General features: G+C 38.4%; 1 protein-coding gene across 4 annotated transcripts in view; it reads left to right on the top strand.

Annotated features, from left to right (window-relative positions):
• Nucleotides 1–21,025, top strand: part of FSIP1 (fibrous sheath interacting protein 1) — a 591,530-nt gene that overhangs the window by 462,742 nt on the left and 107,763 nt on the right. For all 4 annotated transcript variants that reach the window (XR_006103617.1, XR_006103618.1, XM_042464491.1 and 1 more), the window contains 4 exons: nucleotides 7,188–7,286; nucleotides 9,449–9,561; nucleotides 11,411–11,521; nucleotides 15,694–15,858. Coding sequence is in view for 2 of the 4 variants with exons in the window: in XM_042464491.1 (XP_042320425.1) it covers nucleotides 7,188–7,286; nucleotides 9,449–9,561; nucleotides 11,411–11,521; nucleotides 15,694–15,858 (488 nt within the window). In the remaining 2 variants the exon portion in view is untranslated. The remainder of the gene's footprint in view (nucleotides 1–7,187; nucleotides 7,287–9,448; nucleotides 9,562–11,410; nucleotides 11,522–15,693; nucleotides 15,859–21,025) is intronic.

A 21,025-nucleotide genomic window follows, 5' to 3' on the forward strand; every position in this document is an offset into this window, starting at 1 on the left:
GTTGGAAGTGTAAAAAGAAAAAGGGGACGTTTTTTCATTGTTGGTGGGAATGCTCCAAAGCAGAAACCTTTTGGAGAATTATTAACAGTTCGATCAATTACATAATGGGAACAAAGCTGACTTTAAAACCAGAGTTATATCTATTAGGGATAATGGAGGGGGAAATCAACAAAGGATGAAAAAGCAATATTTTATATGATCTCCCTGGCAAGGATATGTTTTGCTCAGAGATGGAAGAGTGAATTAACCCCATCTAACAAAGAGTGGTTATTAAAATTATATGGAGAAATGGACATGGATATCTTGACCCAAGCATTGAAGAACGAGTATGAAAAAAAGACATTGGACAATTGGAAAAAAGTACAGTGGCGCCTCCGCATACGCTGTCTTTTTATAGGCGGCTTTGAGCATAGGCGCTCAAAGCCGCCGGCGCGCGCAGGGCGGAAGGGGCGGCGAGTCCCATTCAATTGAATGGGCGCGCGCATCCGTTGCGCCTTGCGCGCCGCCGCGCTGCCGCGCACGAGCCCCATTGAAAACAATGGGGCTCGAGCATAGGCGGACTTTTTTATACGCGGAGGGATCCAGAACGGATCCCCTGTGTATAATAAGGTTCCACTGTAATAGTCTTCTTTGAAAAAGAATGGGATAAAGCAGCAACATATAGTTTAAAATAGAAAATCTTGCCAACCTCTCTTCATTGGTATCGGAATATATAAGTCTAACATGTAACATGTAATCTTTTTGAAGTAATCAACTCTAGTAAAGGAATAGTAAAGTATAGCCAAGTTCTAACATTAAGATTCTCACTGGTAGGAAAGAAGTCAATTTGTTGTTGTTGTTTAATGTTTGTTCAGTATAATGTGGTACAGGATAGGTGTAGGATAGAAAGGGGGGTTGTGGTGAGGTGTGTTTTGTTGTTTTTCTAACTGTTAATTGTTGTGTTTGATCTGAGTCTCATGTAAGTTTTTGTATTACTTGTTTATCGATTTACATTAATGTATGTATGTCCTTCATCTCTGTTTTTTATATAATAAAATTAAAAAAATTAAAAAAATAGTTATCAAATAGTAAAGTGATAATGTGTGAATTTGTTAATAGTTGGACTTCATTAGATAAGTCAATTTCTATTGTGTTTTCTAGCCAAGTTGAGTATAAAAACAAATAATTACACAAAAATATTTTATCATGTGACCTAAAATTTGTCTAAGTGTGTAGGAATAAAGATTTAATTAAGAAAACTTCTTTTGCAGGTGCAAGTTCTTCAAAATCTTATGTACACCTCTGAACTAGACAGCTTGTTTTCTTATATGATATTTGTGTGTTTTGTCATTATATATAGTCTACAGCATCTCGAAGTTCATCAGGGATTATAGAAGAGGTAGAAAACACCAGCAGATATTTAGCTTTGTCTTCACCGTTACCGGAAACACTAGGTAAATATCAGAAATGGGTAATTGTAAACATTTTTCTTTCAAAACTAAAAGAGGTGTCTTAGGTGAACTGACAAACCAGAGGTGGCTTAGGTGGACTGCTACTTCCAAAGTCTTGCAAATCATACCAGCTAGAGTGCAGGGTGAGGCTGGCTTTATTTAGGCTTCTTGATTTGGTAGATGTAAAATAACCACCAAAATTGAAAAGGAGGAAATCTAGGGAAGCTAGCCTAAGTCAGGGGAATGGAGCTGCTTTGGATCCAGTGGATCAAAAGGTATTCCTACACTGCTTTTGGAAAGTCTTCTCCTTACAAGGCCAAATGCCTTCAGGACTGCTTGATAGATTTATTCTTACATAGGCCGATACAGACGGGCACTTTGTGGCGTGGCGGTGGCCATACTAGGGTTAGAGATCATGCACCAACTGCATGGTCCCTAATCCTAGTATGGAATAGCAGTGTAGCAATGGCGGTGTCCCGTGTACATGGGCGCCACCATTATGATGTAAGCATTGTGCATAGGGTCTCAATTGTGGGAGGGACAATCATGGTTTTACTCATTGTTAAACTGTCCCGTCCGGTTCAAGCTGACTGTCCCAGTTTCCAGGGAGGGGACGCAGCTTTGCACCAATGGCGGAAACAAGGTGAGTGCTAGGACCCAGGGAATGCCAGAATACATAAAACTGGGTCTGGATTGAGCTCAGGGGCTTCTGGGAGTTGAAGCCCAAATGGGTATTTTGGGTCCATTTTTTGACTTAAACTCTTAGACTTACATGAGTATATACAGTACTGTATATACTCATGTAAGTCTAGGAGTTTAAGTCAAAAAATGGGCCCAAAAAAAATCTGAGTCTCTGTGACTTATCCATGTGTCAATGTAAGTTCTGTACTTAAACACTTATTAAAAGAAAGGAAACATCCCTTGGTGAAAGGCAAGAGTATAATCTGTTCTGGAGGCATTGTTCCCGCCTCTATTCTCTAATTCATCCAACCTTTAGTGTGAGCAGTTATGCATGCTGAAATTTTGACATTGTTTTCCTTTGCTTATTTTTAAGATCCCTTATTACATACTTCCATGATAGCTTTGTGTTGGCTTAGACCTTTTTTGTTTAGTCATTCACTTGTTGGACTTCTGAAAATAGTGATTTTAGGTGTGAACAGCATCCGTTTTGCATAGTAAGCTTTTCAGACAATAACTTTTAATCTCAGTACATGTGAATCTGAAGTGTTCTTGCTGCAGGGGATTCAGATTCTTTCTGCCAGAAGCACATCTGTTATGGGGATCTCACTACCTGTTGTGCCCATTGTTTTGCAAATGCTATATGGAATGTTGTACATGTTTCATAGGCACCTCTTGGACAGTGCCAGTGTGAGCAATGTGGTTATAGTATATCCTTGTACTATTTTGTGATTATTTTGTAATTATTTATTATTTTGTGCTCATTATATGTGGACAGGTGGTTATCATGATAACACTGTTGGATGAAGTGCATGGCAGTTAGGGGAATCTTGAATTAGTGTATTGTTTAGCTAAAACCTTTGTTTTATATTTGGATTCCTCTATATGAACTGTGTAACAATAGGATAATAAAGCATTTAGGTACAAAGATATGAGAGAGAAAATTATATTTGTTTGTAAAGTACCTATGCACACATACAAGATAGGCCCTGCCTGCCGTCATGTAGTTCTTTAAAAAAAATCCATGATTAGCATATGTGTGTATAGGTGCATTATAATAATAATAAATATAATAAAACTTTATACCCCGCCTCTCTGTCAGTGCCAGTTGAGGCCTTCAAGTTGCCGTTTTCTTAGGCAAGGAATACTCGAAGGGAGTTTCGCCTGTTCCTTCCTCTGAAATATAGCCTGTAGTATCTGGTGTTTGTTGGTGGTCTCCCATCCAAACCAGGGCTGATCGTGGTTAGCTTACAAGATTGGAAGAGATTTGGTGCCTAGGGTATTAAGGTCATACTTCTATTCAAATTAATGTTTGAATGATGTTTTAAAATTAGTTTTGTGGTACTTCCAACTGATGAAAAGCTAGGACGTTACCACTAGATGTCAGTATTTCATAATGAAACATTCTTGTGGAGTCTTAACCGTTGTTTTTTGAATAAGGAGGTATGGTTCGTTTGGGTGTTAATTATATTAAAAATCTCCACCTCTATTTCACAAAAGTACGTTCTGCTGTAATGATCATGTACCTCATCTATATGGGCCAGGAGAACTTGGCATAGTTTACATGATTTACGTATCCTCCTTGCAGGGCTGGCTCTAGGTATTTTGCCACCCTAGGCGAGAAATATTTTGGCACCCCTGTCGCCCGTCAAAATTATTTTCACCCCTTGATTTCTGCTGTTTCGTTTGTTAAAGCTAAACATGACATAGATTCCAATCTCTCATCATAGTATTGAGAATTAGTCAAAAAGCCAGTTAGGTGTTTACAGGTTAAAGACTTTTTTATTGCTGAGATATTTGGAATGGAGACTAATGCATACATATTCCTTTTGCAAGCTGGAAGCATTATTCATTCTAATGATGTGGAAAAATTTGGATCCCATCCCATGAATTTATGGGATAGTAATGGTCCATCTATGACCCCTAAAAACTAAAAATCTTCACCCAAGGGGCAGAAAAGGGTGTCACAAGAAAGAGAAGAAAACCAGTAGAGTCACCAGGTGAGAGGACCAGGGTTGCTGCCACACTGCAGAATTAATGCAGTTTGACACCATTTTAGCTGCCCTTGGCTGCCATTGTGACCAGCTGTCCTAACTGCAAAGGAGGACAAGGCACCACAAAATGTAGGTCTTTCAAGTAAAATGGAGGACATGACTAAGTAAAAGCTGAAACTCCTCATATAAATATAAATTCATGCGTCTTAGTGATGCTCAAAAGGGATGACATTTTTGGAATTCCTCCTGGACAGAAGAGTGAAATGTAAGATATACCCTGGAAAAAGAGGACATCTGGCCATCCTGTGGGTTCCATGCTATGGAGCCCTGGGATTTGTAGTTTGTTGTGGCTCCTCTGCTCTCTGAGTGAGAAGGTGAATTCTCCTCCAAAAATCCAAATCCCAGGATTCCATAGCATGGAGCCAGGGCAGTTAAAGTGGTATCAAATTGCATTACTTCTGCAGTGTAGATGCAGCCTATGAAACAAGGATGGGAATGGCTTCAGGGCGAGAAAGAAAAGACACATAGTAGGCACACCATTTACAGCACTTTAGAAATAAACTATAATAATAATAACAACAACAACAACAACAACAACAACAACACCAAGAGTGGCAAGCCACACTCTCTCAGCCTCAGAGGAAGGCCATGGCAAAGCTTCTCTGAACTCATATTGCCAAGAAAACCCCATGATAGGTTTGCCTCAGGGGAGGGCAGATCTCCTCCTCTTCCAGGACATGTCCTCCATTCCAGCCTTCTGTCCAGGAGGTTTTCTAAAGCATCCTCCATTTTGAGCATGACTAAGAAGCATGCATTTACATTTCTAGGAGTGTTTTGAGCTTTTCTTGAGTCCTGTCCTCTCTTTTTCTTGAATGTCTTCCATTTTGTGGTGCCTTCTTTTGCGGTGAAGACATTTGGGAAGAAGACCAAGCTTTTAAAGTGGATTGTTGGAGCCAGTGTGGCCTAGTTGTTTGAGCATTGGACTATGACTTGGGGTTCAAATCCCAGCTGGGCCATGGAAACCCACTGGGTGGGGCATCACACTCTCTCAGCCACAGCGGAAGGCCATGGCGAGCCTCCTCTCAACAAACCTTGCCAAGGAAACCCCATGAGAGGGTGGCCAGGATGCAGAAAGGACTTGAGGACACACAGCAACAAGCAACAACAACAACAATGGGGTCTAGGAATCAGAGAAAAGGGTGGGTGAGTGGGAAGGGAAGCAAAAGTGGGTGGATAGGGAAGGAATGGGGCCAAAGTCTGGGAAGAAGAAGGAGTTATGGGGGGGGGCATGGAAACCCACTGGGTGGCTTTGGGGGAGTCACACTCTCTCAGCCTCAGAGGAAGGCCATGGCAAGCCTTTCCTGAACAAGTCTCTTTCTTGGCAAGAGAGAGAGGGAGAGGAAGGAAGGAAGGAAGAAAAGAAGGAGGGAGGGGGGAAGGAAGGAAGGAAGAAAGAAAGGGAGGGAGGGAGGGACGGACGGACAGGAGGAAAGAAAGAGGGAGGGAGGGAAGGAAGGAAGGAAGGAAGGGGGAAGATAGGAAAGAAGGAAGGAAGGCAAGAAGGAAAGGGGAGAAAGGGAGGGACTGGAGGAAAGAAAGGGAAGGAAGGAAAAGGAGAGAAGGAAGGAAAGAAGGGGGAAGGAAAGAAGATAGAGGGAGGGAAGGAAGGAGGGAGAAGAGAGGTGCTCTGCACTCCACAACAAACTCCAACTCCCAGAATTCCATAGCCTTGAGCCAGAAAGAGTTAAAGCAGGGCCAAACCGGGTTAATTCTCCAGTGTGGATGCAGCCCAGGAGTTGCAGAGTGCAGCAAACTTCTTCCCCCTTCCAGCCTGAGCAAGCAGCTCTCTTTTCCAGCTACTCGGAGGCTGGCAGTGCTGCTGGCTGCTCTGCTTGCCTGATTCTATGATCCTCAGGCTAAAGCCACTCTCTCTCTCTCTCTCTCTCTCTCTCTCTCTCTCTCTCTGGCGCCCCCTGCAGTTTGGCGCCCTAGGCAGCTGCCTAGTTCACCTATATGGACGAGCCGGCCTTGTCTCCTTGCCTGAGGCATTGGTTCTGCATACCTCCGGTCAAGCCCATTTAGTCTGATTTCAGCAGCAAAGCTCGATTTACTTGAAAATAAAGACTGGAATGCAATTAATTAGATCCTTAATAGGTTAGAATTTAATTTGTCTTGATGTTGTTATACATGAGCTTACCACATTTGTTTGGCAGTTGCAGTGTACATGATTGACTGTGATCTGCATATTCATAAGTGCTGAAGCCTAATATGTTATTTGTTGTTGTGTGCCTTTCAGTCATTTCCGCTTTAAGGCAATTCTAAGGTGAACTATTACAGGGTTTTCTTGGCAAGATTTGTCCAGAGGAGATTCGCCTTCCCCTGAGGCTGAGGGCATGTGATTTGCCCAAGATCACCCAGTGGGTTTTATGGCCGAGCTGGGATTTGAACCCTGGTCTCCAGAGTTTTAGTCCAATACTCAAATCGCTACGCCATGCTGGCTGTCTAGAAGCCTAATATAGAGCTCATCCACAGTGCAGAAATAATCCAGTTTGACAGCACTTTAACTGCCATGGCTCAATGCTAAGAATTTCTGGGAAGTGCAGTTTGTTGCTGCACCAGATTTCTATTTCTTCAGATTTGAAGCAAACAGTGTATGTAGCTCTTAAAGCTTAAAGGTAAAGGTAATGGTAAAGGTTTCCCCTTGACATGAATGTCTGGTCATATCCAACTGTAGAGGGTGGTGCTCATCTCTGTTATGAAGCCAAAGAGCCAGTGTTCTCTGAGGATGACTCTGTTGGTCATGTGGCAGCGTGACTACACTGAATGCTGCTACCTTCTCACCAAAGTGGTACCTGTTTATCTACTTGCACTTTTACTTGCTTTCTAACTGCTAAGTTGGCAAAAGCTGGGACTAGTGATGGGAGCTCACTCCATCATGCAGCCCTTGGGCCCTGAACTGCCAACCTTCCAACCTTCCAATTGTTAGAATTGTCATCAAGCCACCATATCCTATGTAGCTCTTTGCCCTGTTTTAAAATATAAATGTTGAAGAATTATTTAATCATTGGAATTTTGTTTGTTACAGACTCTTCTGCTGTTGAAGAAGATGAAGTTTTTGTTAGTGTATTTCACACACAGATCAATTCAGAAAATTATGCATACAGTGGAAGACAAAGCAAGCAAGGTATAACATATATTAATATATTTGTGGTATCTTGATCCAGTTTAAAAAGAACAATTATAAAATATGAATGCATCCGTCATTAAAATGAGCATGGACTTCTAATCATATTAATGACCTATATGAATGTTTTCTACTAAAAGCTGTATGGATTGAAAACCACCCAAATCTGTTTCCAAATGTGGATTGAATAATTTTTCAGCTACACTCATGTTGCTAACTATTTTGATTCATTCTCAGTAATTACTGTGACTGTGTGGTTGGATTTATGAATGCCCATCAGATAGTAGTTTGGCAATTTACTTAAATTTCTGGTCAATAATTAGGTTTTTGGGAGGATCACTTTGGAAGTTTCTTGTAATTAAATTCTCATAAACCTCATAGGACAGAATAAGTTCTGCCCTCCTGTTCCCATTTCTTCCATCCCACTCTTCCTTTTTCTCCTGCAGTAAAGGAAGGATGCACTATTAAGCCTTAATAGAGCTGCATTCAGTTTTGCTGCATCTGGATAGTAGGCAAGTAATAGAAACTTGAAGTCTTAGGGTGAGGAGGCAGTGGTTTGGATCCTGTGATGCGTTAACATAAGGAAGTCCATGGAAGGAATGTTTTTTGTCCTCTCTGCAGTTATTTGTGATCCCTGGATTAAGAGTTGGGGTACCTTCCTGAACAATATGTTCATGGGGCAGTGAGAACTGCTGCGAGAAGGGGAGTTTATTAATCTTCTACAAATTCTATGATATTATAGGGGCCAAAGAATTAAAAAAAATAATAATCAGCGTGTGTTTTATAGACTACAGCAAAGCATTTGATTGTATAGATCATGAAAAGCTATGGAATGTACTCAAAGACATGGGTGTGCTACTACATCTCATAGTCGTGATGAGGAATCTGTACTGAGGACAAGAGACCACCGTCAGAACAGAATTCTGGGAAATAGAGTGGTTCTCAATAGGCAAAGGGGTCAGGCAAGGCTGCATCCTATCATCTTACTTGTTTAACTTATATGCTGAAAACATAATAAAAAAGTAGAATTAGAATCAGAAAAAGGAGAATTGAAGCAACATTAACAACCTAAGATATGCAGAGGACACCATAATATTAGCAGAAGGCATTCAGGAATTGGGACACTTAATAAGGAAGGTCAAAGATGAAAGTGCAAAGCCAGGTCTGATGCTGATCATAAAGAAAACAAAAATAAAGACCACAGAAGAAATACACAAATTCAATCTACACAAATCTAGAGGAAACTGAATTAGTTAAAGAATTCCCATGTCTAGGATCAAACACTGACCAGAATGGAGACTTCAGTCAAGAAATAATAAGACTAGGAATGGGAAGGGCAGCTATGAAAGAACTGGAAAAGATACTGAAGAGCAAAGACATACAACTGAGCACTAAAGTCAGAATTGTTCAGGCCATTGTATTCCCAATTATATGTGAGCGCTGGATAGTGAAGGAAGCAGACAGAAAGAAAATCAACTCATTTGAAATGTGGTGCTGGAGAAGAGTACTTAGGATACCATGGACAGCCAAGAAGACAAACAAATGGATTATTGAACAGATCAGACCAGGGCTGTCCTTGGAAGCAAAGATGATCAAGTTGAGATTATCGAACCTTGCCTACATAATGAGAAGGCACGAATCACTAGAAAAACAATAATGCTAGGAAAGGTGGAGGGTGGAAGAAACAGAAGAAGACCACAAACCAGATGGATAGACTCAATCAGGGGGGTTGTGGGCAAGGGCTTGCAGGATCTGGGCAGGGCTGTGGACGATAGGGATACTTGGAGATGTCTCATCCACGGGGCCGTCATGAGTCAGAACCAACTCGAGGGCAGCTAACAACAACAAAGCCCACTATTTCTGAAAATGAAACTCCCAGTTCATAACATAATGGGAAACAATTGTTCTCTGTACTGCAAATGAGCCCTGATGGACACACGTGCTCCCTTCTCTTCATATGCATGAATACATCAGAACACATCAGAAGCATTCATAATACTGTTCACCAGTTTTGAATGGCAATTATCTATTGTCTCTTAGTGTCTGCAGAGCACATTCTTTCAAGGGAAAGTGTCCTTCAAATCCAAAAGTATTTTATGTAGAAATATACAAACTGCAAAGGCATTGTGTAGTAATGTTTTTCTGTGTTTTCTTAATTGCAGGTTGTTTAAGTGAAAGTAGAACAAGAAGCTCAATGAAGAAAATGGAAAACATTAATAAAAAAAGTGAAGCAAGCTGTAAAAGTTCACCTAATTTTGTTAAAAAGAACATAGAGGTATGCTAATGGTCTACATTGCAAAGCACATGGGTAGGAACTCTCTGTCACATCTCATAATGTTGGTTACTTATTAATTAATAGTTGGTGATTAACTTTGCTACAAAGGTTATCTGGCATATCTTCTCTGATGTTCATTGGAAAAATGTGATTTTAGATTTCTGATTGCTCTTAGATTATCATATTTCATTGAAGAAAATACTAGAATTTACTCATCTGGCATTAGCACATCTGTATAACAGAATATTCAACTTCAACCCCACTCATTATTATTTTATAATGTGAATCTTCTCTGATGCTGCACTTGCGACTTCTGACAGTTAATGCTGGTGGTGGGAAGTCTTATAAGACGCTTTGTATTTAAAAGTTAAAAAAATAAGAACTGCTTAAAAGGTATGGATGTAGCAATAACAATAGCAAGTACATTTCTGTATCGCTTATCAGTGCACTTAAGCACTCCCTAAGCGGTTTACAAAGTAATTATAAGCAGCAAATATCTGGGTACCCAACCATCTGGGCACTCATTTTAGCGACCTTGGAAGGATGCAAGCCTGTGTTGATCTTGAGCCCTCTGCTGGTATTGAACTCGCAATATGGTTTGTGAGTGAGTGGCTGCAATACAGACATTTAACCTGCACCACCAAGGTAGTAGAGATAGTAGAGGATAATACTGCAACAGGACCTATACAGCATTTTTGCAGATTCTAGCACATTAATTATATTATCACCAAGTCTTGTAACAATAAATGACAGAATTTAACTATATCCAGTGAGAAGTGTCTTCTTTTGTCTGTCTTCAGTTGCCCACTATTTAGCTTTGTTCAACTACTTTTTTTTTTTTAGCAAACAATAAGGTTTTGAGCGGTGCCAATTGCTCCTTCATATGGATGGTATTCCATAGTTGGGACATCACAGCTAACAAAGAACATAATGTATTTGAGACTGAAGAGCTCCCATGATCCTCTTGAGTCAAGGGCAGGCAAAAAGCAGATGCGTTCCCTTGGATATTTGACTTGCAAGCCATTTACAGTGTTAAAGGCAATCACAATCACCTTGAATGACTCAGAAGTAAATGGGCAGTCACTACAGCTCCTGCTGAAACAATGTATTATGATTCCACTTGAGAATGCTAGTTAGAGTTCTGGCTTCTGTAGCTATGCTTTAGCTGAAACTTTAATGCCATCTTCATATGGAATGCATTATAGTCATCCAGTCAAGAGACTTTCCCTGTCCAGAAACACTGACAAACCAACCAAAATGTGGTGTTATGAGAGAGAGTTATCTGTTCACTTCTGCCATATGATATCACATATTGCCATGTTTCTGTTATGCTGGTAAGGATTTGATTACCCAAGATACCTGAACCTAGTTTCTATATATTTGCTGTTTATAATTACTACCAGACTAAAAGCAGCTGGTGAGGGAGATGAAAGTGACAAAAGGGAAAGCCCAGTACTCTTTACCCTGCTATCCTTTTGTGTTAAATTTACACCCATGCTCAAAATCTAGTTACTTCTTGCTTCCAACATGCACACTTTGGCCTTTATCTATTGATTTATGCTGTAGATGGCACACATGGCTTGGGCATCTAACATCTGACGATTCCAAACAGCTATTCCTTGAGTTCTCAGTTAGTTGTCAGACATAACAGCTGTTTTCTTGGGTATGTTATCAGCTTGTATATAATTATTCCCCCTTCAACTAACCTTACTAACTTTAATGGGATTAACAACAATAAAAGAGATTTTAAAAAGAACCTCCAAAATATGGAGAAATATTGTAATGAGGCAAGGAGGTCAGTATTCAGTTATCAATTTTTCAGGCCTTCCAAATTGTTTTCTTTGTTCAGATGGCCAAAGATTCGGCAAACCAAGTGGTTATGCTGGAAGAAGAGAAGAAAAGGCTGACAGAGTTGCTCAAAGATACTGAAGAGGAAACCAGTGAACTTCAAGTCATTGAGGTATGACTAGATTAGTGTATTTTGAGCAAATTGAACCAAAATTCAAGGAGGTCAAAGACAGATGAAATGATAGAGTAATTTGATTGGCAGTTTGCAATGGAATTAGAAATTACACAACTCTTGTGTGTTCAGGAGAGGATTAGCATGGTAGAGAGAATGAAGTGGATAGGATAACTACCATATATACTCATGTATAAGTTGACTTCATGTATAAATCGAGGGAAGGTTTTAGGGCCAAAATCATGGATTTTGATATGACTCATGGATAAATTGAAGAAGAAGGAAGTGGAGGGTATCATAGAATCATGGAATCATAGAGTTGGAAGAGACGACAAGAGCCATCCACTCCAACCCCCTGCCATGCAGGAAATCTCAATCAAAGCATACCCGACAGATGGCCATCCAGCCTCTGTTTGAAGACCTCCAAGGAGGGAGACTCCACCACACTCCGAGGGATGTGTTCCACTGTCACAGCTCTTATTGTCAGGAAGTTCCTCCAAATGTTGAGGTGGAATTTCTTTTCCTGTAGCTTGCATCTATTGTTCCAGGTCCTAGTCCTAGCAGGAGAAAACAAGTTTGCTTCCTCCTCAGTATGACATCCCTTCAAATATTTAAACAGGGCTATCATATCACCTCTTAACCTTCTCTTCTCCAGGCTAAACATCCCCAGCTCCCGAAGAAATTTCTCATAGGACATGGTTTCCAGATCTTTCACCATTTTAGTTGCCCTCCTTTGGAAATGAGGTTATTTGGTGGTCAGAGAGATCTGGAGGAGGAAGAGGATGGGGTAGAGAAGGATTTAACATTGGATTATGCAGACAAGGCTTCCCTCTCTCCCCAATTTTATTTGCAATGATTATTGAAATTTTGGCAAATGTTATTAGGAAGGATGAAAATTTGGAGGGAATTGGGATTAGAAAGTTGAATAAGATAAGTTTGTTTGCTGATGATACCCTATTGACAATTAAAGATCCATTAAAAAATGAATAGATTTAAAAGACATTTAAAGGAATTTGGGGATATGTCAGTGAAATATATAAATTGTTATAAAAACATAAACAGAAAGCAGAATATCTTAGGACAGTATGGGAGGATGATAAACGTTCAAGAATGGAGAAACATTTGGAATCAACATCATTAAAAAAAATTATCTATACGGATAAAGAAGAATTACTATAAATTAATTTGGAGGTGGTATTTAACAGCAGTAAGGTTAAACTATATAAATAAGAATTATTCAAGGAAATATTGGAGTGGTACTTATATTCATATGTGGTGAGGTTGTAGATCTGTAAAGAAATTTTGGCAATTAGTATTTAAAGAGATAAAAGAGATAACAGAAATTGAATTAGAAATATGCCCAAAATGCACCCAGGTTATGAAGGACTTAATTATAAATTTATTAACAGCAGCAAGATTAATTATAGCAAAGAAATGGAAAGGTCAGGGAGATCTGCAAATACAAGACTGGTATAAAGAAGTATGGCAAATGGCAATTAATGAGAAGTTAACATGTGAAATTAAGGTTTTTAAAAAAGGAATAATAAAGAGAAATGATTTTGATGTAATATGGACAATATTTGTACAAAAGGTTCTAGTAAAAGAGGAAGGTGGTTTACTTCCACAGGAAGAAGTACAATTTTGAAGGGTAGAATAACATGAAGATATTAGGCTCTGGTGATGGAGAGCAGTTGATTATAGAGATAAGTTAATTAGTAATAAATTAATAGTATGATACTTTAGTGAAATTATGAATAGTATATGTTGAAGAAAAGATAGAAACAAGAATGAAGATATCAATAATAATTTTATGTGTTAATTGTTGGTTTAATTGCTGTGTAAATCTACAGTGCTATATAAATAGTTTAATAATAATTATAATAATAATAAATGGTTTAATATGAATAGGATTTAGATAAGTTAATTAAGAATAGATAAGTAATTTGATTTATAACATATCGTATATGGAATACTATGTATAAGATACTTTAAAATATTATTTTAAGTATGTTATATTACTATATATATTAAAAAACATTGGATTGGGAAGTGGAGGGAAATGGGGCGTTTAGTAGTCAGGGGAAATCCAAGGAGGAGGAGCGGAGAAGAAAAAGTTTGAACATTGGATTGGGAAGTGAAGAAAGTGGAGGAAAATAGTGTACTTGGTGGTCAGAGAAATCTGGAGGAAGATAGGGACAGAATGTTTTAACATCGGATTGGGAAGGAAATCACCACACACACACACGCGCGTGCGCGCGCCTCAGCAGCTCTTTCAGAAATCACAGCTGAGGCATGGAGAGTGGGGCATCAGGGCTGCTTTTTAAAGGACCCATCTAAGCAGTATTAATGTTTATTGTTGTTGTTGTTGTTGTTGTTGTTGACTGCCCTCCAGTCGATCGGGACCCATGGCAACTGTATTGACCCGTATATATGTTGACCCCGGGTTTTAAGGTCAATTTTTGGGCATCAGTATTTCAACTTATAATCAATTATATATGGTAGGTCCAAATGCATCCTGTCATGATCATGTTATGGAGGGTTTCTTTGTAATAAAACATTTAGTAGGATGCTATGTTGCAGTTTGCAATCAACAGTAAAGGATAACACAATGCCATCGTACAAAATAAGTCTCGGGTTTGGAAGGAGACTTTCATATGAAGCATGTGCATTTTTATTCACAAGGGAATCCAAGTGATTAACTTCCACAAACATATAAAGGATTGTAGCCTTAATGCTTGAGAGAATTGAGGATAGGAACCACATAAATATCCCCAAGAAATTATTAAGCCTTAATAATTAAGCCAAGATCCATTGATGTACATTGATATCCAGTACCAACAGAAGCAGGGCTTTCTTCCCCACTAACATTACCTTCTGTGGAACCAAAATGTTGCTGCAGCCCAGGGTGAGAGAGGTCAGTGATTCTGATGGAAGCGGTGGAATCCAGAAAAGTATTCCATTGGCTATTGATTATTGATTGTACGCAAAAGGATTAGCACATGTTTGTTTCATTAAGACATTTAAAATCACTATAGTTTGTCATTAAAAAGTAGCTTGACCCACTTCTCCATTCTTGATTATTTTGAATTTTCTGTTATAATATGTGACAAAGCATATATAATAGAGGCTCTTTTAACTGCAGCATTAATCATCTTTATAAATTAAAAAGTTGCATTACTACTTATTGGTATTCACATTTCTTATGAAACTGTGAAATCTTTTAAAATTTATTCTAATTAGTACATTAACGTATGTGTGCAAATGGCTCTTCTGTGTGAATAAGGCCTTCTCTTCTTGCTTTGTGCATTACTTCTATCTTCAAGTTCATGGGAAATGATCAAGAATATACCTTCAGCCCTTTTGTGTTCAGTTGCTTGGTTCACTGTAATGGCAAATACAGGATTTGACTGCTGTTCTGGTACTCTAAATACCTGTTTCAGTAAAATCAGGAACCACATTGATCAGCATAATGCAAGCTTTCATCATTGCATGCAAATGCATTGCCAGTGAAGACACCCACAATATTTCCACAGGTATATGCCAATAGAGGATGTGTCTGTTTTGAATCATTTTTCATATACTGTAATTTGAAAATGTGGTAATATAGACTTTTCAAATATTTAAACAATTTTAAAAGCCTATTACAAGAATATACTTACCATCCAGTTTCCAAAAACTATAGCACATCTGAAGAGCTCCATTTGTTTAATATTCAGTGCTGCTAGAAAAGCGAGTTCTGACTTAATCCATTAGGTATGTATTGGCAGCAGAAATAGGTGGTTACTTGTATTTTCACAATCAAATTAAAATCAGCAGAACCGTATCAAACAACTCAAAAGAGTATGCAAGTACTAAGCTGATCTAAAGTGGTTACCTTAATAGTAAACTTCATTTGTTTTGAAATTTGTGTAGTAATGTTTTGATTTCAGTCATTTGTTCCAGAAAATTATTTTATGAACTTCCTTCTTCCTCTCTCTGTGAGTTTCTTTTTTAAAATAGTCAGTCCTGGCTTGATGAAGGTTTTGATATTTTAATTGTTTTGAATCCGGTCCTGCATTTATTTGCCTCAAGCAGCATCTATATTCTTATAAAAAACATATGGTGATGGTCTTTTGTACTAATTCAGTCATTTTGAGATACACATTACCGTAATTCATTATTCTTTTTTGTAGAAAGACACAACTGGATGGTTAGTACCGGGTGAAGGATATACACCTGAACCAGTGGAATATCGCCACCTTACAGAAATTAATGCTAAACTTGAAGTAGTAACCTCTAATGGAGATTTGGCTGCTGTTCATAATTCCTGTTCAGAAGTCCCTAGTCAGATTTATCAGGTACAGTACAATTTGAAGGGGAATAGTGAACAGTATACTAAAAACAGGCTGTGTGTGTGTGTGTGTGTGTGTGTGTGTGTGGCAGGGGCAGGGGCAGGGGCAGGGGCAGGGGCAGGGGCAGGATTTATATTCATGTTTCCCTACCCCTCAAAACCTAACTATTGATAAATATAGATACACATAAACACCCCTTTAAATCTAAAGCAGATTGATGCAGTAAACAAAATAAATGTATTAATTAGAATATTAGAGGTCTGTGCCAAAAATAGAATATAATACAATAGAATAAGGTAATTTAGCAGTCTAACAAAAAGATAGCTTCATCACATTGTGGTAGAGACTTGGTGCACACATACATTTTTATAGAATTTCACAGAGTTAATAATCTGTTTGCTAAACTGGATTAAGTAAAAGAAGGCATAGATTTGACTGAGCAAAGGAAGATTGAAGGAAGAACAGGAATATTAAATGTCTGCAGGTGTTAAATGTGGAAGATTTTGTGGATTGAAAAAGATTGAAATCTGGGCTCTAAACATTTACTGTTTCAATAGATACGTTCATTAACAAGACAAGTATGCCCTGTCTGCTAGTAACTTAAACTGACAAATATATTTACAAGATAGCTGGAGTTAATTCTGAGAAAAGGAAATACAGAAAATTAATGCCTAACCTCTGCTTAGCCTCAAGGAGAAACAGCCTCCTAATTATATGTAAACAATAAATAGCAGAATCAGGACAGGAGCTGAATCAGTCTTGATCAAAATTGTGCTGGAAGCTTCATTCCCAAGGCTACTTACAGTTTAGGGAGCTGAGTTTTGGTGGGATTGCAGTGTATGGAGACAGCGCTAAGGTGTCACCCTCACCTTACTCTAGCCCCATGGTGATGATATTAAATTTTTGAAATAATCATCTTGGTTATTTTTACTCAATTGTTGTATTGTTGATTTTGACCAACAGACCAAACATTTAAAATCAAAAATCCAGGAAAGGAAGAATTTCTGTATGACATTTTTCTTAGGTAGACTAACCAATCTTCTCTCATGACCTCTTAGCAATGTTTAGGGCAAAATCCGGGACATTAAAGTTACTGTTAATCAAATAAGAGCAAGTTGTGTTGCCAGCTGTTTCTTGAAATGGGTGTTGGGTTGTTTTGTTTTGTTTTTTTAGTTGTGTTGAAATTGAGTCATAACTATTACTTTACATCCATTAAAAGAACATTTCTTGATGTCAAGTGTTTTGTTTTGGTAAGTGTAAAACACAATAATATTTATGTATGAATTCTGACCTAAATGCTACATACATATACAAAAAATATGTGATATAAAAATGATTTATGGAATGTAGTAAAAGTACTCTTCTTTTTGAAATGCCTTGAGCACTTTAATAGAAAGCAAGGATATAAAAATATTCTTAATAAATATATATTGAAAGGACAAGCATAGCTATGGCATTTGTGTGCGTAATGTGATCTCATAGGGCTCAGTTGCAGACTTCTTTTTTCCTTCAGTGCATGCTCATCTGTTTGATATGACAATACACCTGGACATTGGGAGGAACCAGACCTTCAGATCCAAGGGGGTTTGGTTCTGGGACCACATGCGCATATGAACAAACATGGATCATCACACCCCATATTACAGCCAGTGCTCTATATCCACAGATTTTTTTTTATCCACGGAGTCAAGCTTCCATGGTTTGAAAATATTCCAAAAAGATATAAATTCCAAAAAGCAAACCCTTATGTTGCCATTTTATATAAGGGACACCATATTACTATCCATTGTGTTTAATGATACTGTGGATTTTGGTATCCACGGGAGGTCCTGGAACCAAACTCCAACAGATACCAAGGACCCACTGTATTAAATGGTGGTGATGTGAATTTGTACACTTCAGCATGCTTGCATTCACACCACCACCATTTAATAATATGGGGTGTGATGATCCTCAGTTGATTGAAATCACAGATCTGGAGCCTGTGGATCTGGAGGGTCTATTGTATTTGCATATTTTCCCTGCTTACACCCAAACATCTCTTTGTGTAGTGTGAAATTCTTTTTTGAGCTCTAGAGCATCTGCATAAGGTTTCTGTAACACTTTACATGGTGGTGGGTTTTTTTGTTGTTTTTTTTTTGGTAATTTAAAAGAAGAAAACCAGAGCTTTGCAGAGCTAGGTACAAATGATGGCATGCTTGCAATCAGTTCCCTTTTCCACTAAGGAAATTTTTTTTATGTATTTATTGAATTTATACCTGCCTTGGTCCTGCAGTGGAATTTAGGTTATGGCTGTAACTTAGCAAAGAATACATGCATTTCTTTTGTGGTATCTGTAGATTTTAGTTACTTTGACAGTTCTGGGCATGTGGCCTGAAAATGGTGCAGGCAGGATGTGACATCGTTCAGGTGCTGGCGTGTTATGCCTTACGCTGCCTCTCTGCGCTCTATTTTAGGGGATGATGGGATAGACAGAAGATGGGGTAGACAGAAGGAAAGTGTTTTGTTCCACAAGCCAGTGGATTGTAGCATTTAAGTTATCGTTTCATTACTTTCATGAGACAGTAAAGTTAAGAATCATTATTTTATAATTACTGTATAACTGTAAAACAATACTTTGGGACACTGAGGCTATAACAGTAAATAACTGCTTTTTTTTTTTTTTTTTTAAAGTGGCTTTTCAAATTCTGGTTAAAACCAAAAAGAGCAATTGGTTGCTATTAAGACGTCTAAGACAGTATAACTTGAACAAAAGGTTAATAGAAACTACTTGATTCCTTGACTTTCACACACTGTCATCATTTGGCAGAAAAATAGAGGAACAGTATCAAAGGAAGTTTCCTCATATTATTCCAATGTCTTGGAATATGTCTGAAAGCAAGAGCCTAATTCTGCTATGCTCCCAGGAGCCCATGGACCTCAAAGTTGTCACTGGTCCAGAACTGATTATTATCCTTCCTGGGCATTGAGCCAGGTCAGTTTTATGGGAAAATGCCTTATTTTTGGAGAGAAGAAGAGATGTTAGTGTAAAAGGCTAATTAGAAAAAATGGTTCTGAGTGAACTTCACAAAGTCAGAATAAGATGTGGAAATGTTTACAACACTGTGTTTGGGGTTAGAGCTAAAATGCATCATAGCTCATGAGTGGATGATTATATTTACGTATTACATAATGCCAAAATGCATTTAAAACATTGCACAGTGAAGTATGCTGCACTATTAGATGCAAATTAACTTTTCTGTTAATTTGGAAGGTAGTAGCAGAGCAGCAGGAGCAAGCATATTTGCTAGCATTTCTAAATATTTTTGCAGCATAAACAACAGCTCTGGGAGTGAGATGTTAAGCATTTTTGTGGTTGAGAATTAGTAAGTAGAAATGAATCAACTTAATGAGTAGAGAAATTCATGATCAGAAGCCAGAGATATAGGTCCAAAACGTACTGCAGAGATAATTCGGTTTGAGATTGCTTTAACTGCCTTGGCTCAGTGCAAAGGAATCCTGGGAATTGTAGTTTATTGTGGCACAAGAGCTGTCTGACCGAGAAGACTAAATGTTCACAGAATTTCCTAGCAGTTCTCAGAATTTCCTAGAATTGAGCCAGGGCAGTTAAAGCAATCTCAAACTGGATTATTTCTACCGTTTGTTTTGGACCATAATTTTATTCTTGCATGTCAAGCATTCAAGTTTTTATTTTTATTAATTTGCATACAGCTGTTTACCTTGACTGTTGTATGGAAGCACCTACAGCCACAGTAGGATCACCTATATTTCCTCCCATCTTCCACTGTTCAAAATTAATTACATTATCTACTGCGGACATGTTGATGCAACAAGAATGAAACTCTGTCTTTCACGTTTCCCTAGTTCTTTTTTACCATCCTCTCAATATCAATGCTGCAAAAAAGTTTCCAGCTAGTCAGAAGACAAGAAAAAGGGGCTGGCCTGGGCTGTTGTAAAAAGACTTTGTGAAAGGATGGAAGTTTCTTTGTCAGAGGCTTTGTGAACTGAGGCATGCCTGTACTGAATTCCACAGCAATAGAGAAATTGCAAAGCAATAAAAAGGAGGCTAAAATAAAAGAAAATTTGACACTTTCTCAAGTTCTGGTATATGTCATTTGTGTAGCCCTACTGTGAACTTTCTAACACTGACTGCACATAACTATTGTTTCTGGACAACCTGTGAAACAGTGTGCTACTCCAGTTTTCTGTTTCCTGGCAACAGTTATCAAGTGGTGGAGAGAAATACTATCTTATGAATAAGAGCCAATGCATACATTCCAAAGGAATGGAACAGGCAGCCATTTTGGATATTGTTTGGAGAAGAAAGTAATGAAGAAATATTTAAGATAAATAAAAGAAAAAGAGAAGAATTTATGCAAGTGACTGATACTCCCATCTCTACTTCTTCACAACATTTAAACTAGATACCTTACTGTGAAAGCAAAAAATAAGAATCCTGTTTAAGTAAACATTTGTTTTCAAATATCCTTCTTACTTTACTCATATATTTTTATTTAATATTGTCTATTGACAATACTGTAGAATATTTTACTGGGTTAGAGACAGTCTGTTGACATTCATCCTCAGAATTCAGCTTTACTGTCAGCCATATTCCCTGTCTCCAGCTTAAATAAGACTTCAGTAAAACTTAAGTAAGTCATTGCTCATGTTAATCTTTTTTCACCCTTACCACCAAGTTCCCAAACATCTTTTGGTTTGTTTTCCACACTCTCACAATTTGGGCTATAACTGCTATGCAAATACTGGTTTCTTTATGTTGCTCTATAAATCATGGATGAGGAAAGTGTGGCCCAGTGGCCACATGCTGCTCCTGAAACACCAAATGGTTTTCATTTTTCTCCCTGGGAAATATTACCCCCAAAGAGATAATTGCCCCTCGTGGAAGATTCCAAAACCAGGGATTATATCCCCCCCCCATGTTGTGTTAGTCTGTAATATCAGTACTGCAAGGGATCGTATAGCACGTTTGAGACTAACTGAACGTAAGACATTGTGACATAAGCTTTTGTAGACTTGCATCTGAGGAAGTAGATCGTGCAAAATCTTATGCTACAACTTTCTTTCAGGGCTGAAACAGCTGGCCCTGAAGGGGCAGCTTCACACCTCCCCTTTAAGCGCCGGATTGGGGCTGCGCCAACCACACTCCATGGCC

This window comes from Sceloporus undulatus, chromosome 1 (assembly GCF_019175285.1).
Source record: "Sceloporus undulatus isolate JIND9_A2432 ecotype Alabama chromosome 1, SceUnd_v1.1, whole genome shotgun sequence".
NCBI lineage: Eukaryota > Metazoa > Chordata > Lepidosauria > Squamata > Phrynosomatidae > Sceloporus > Sceloporus undulatus.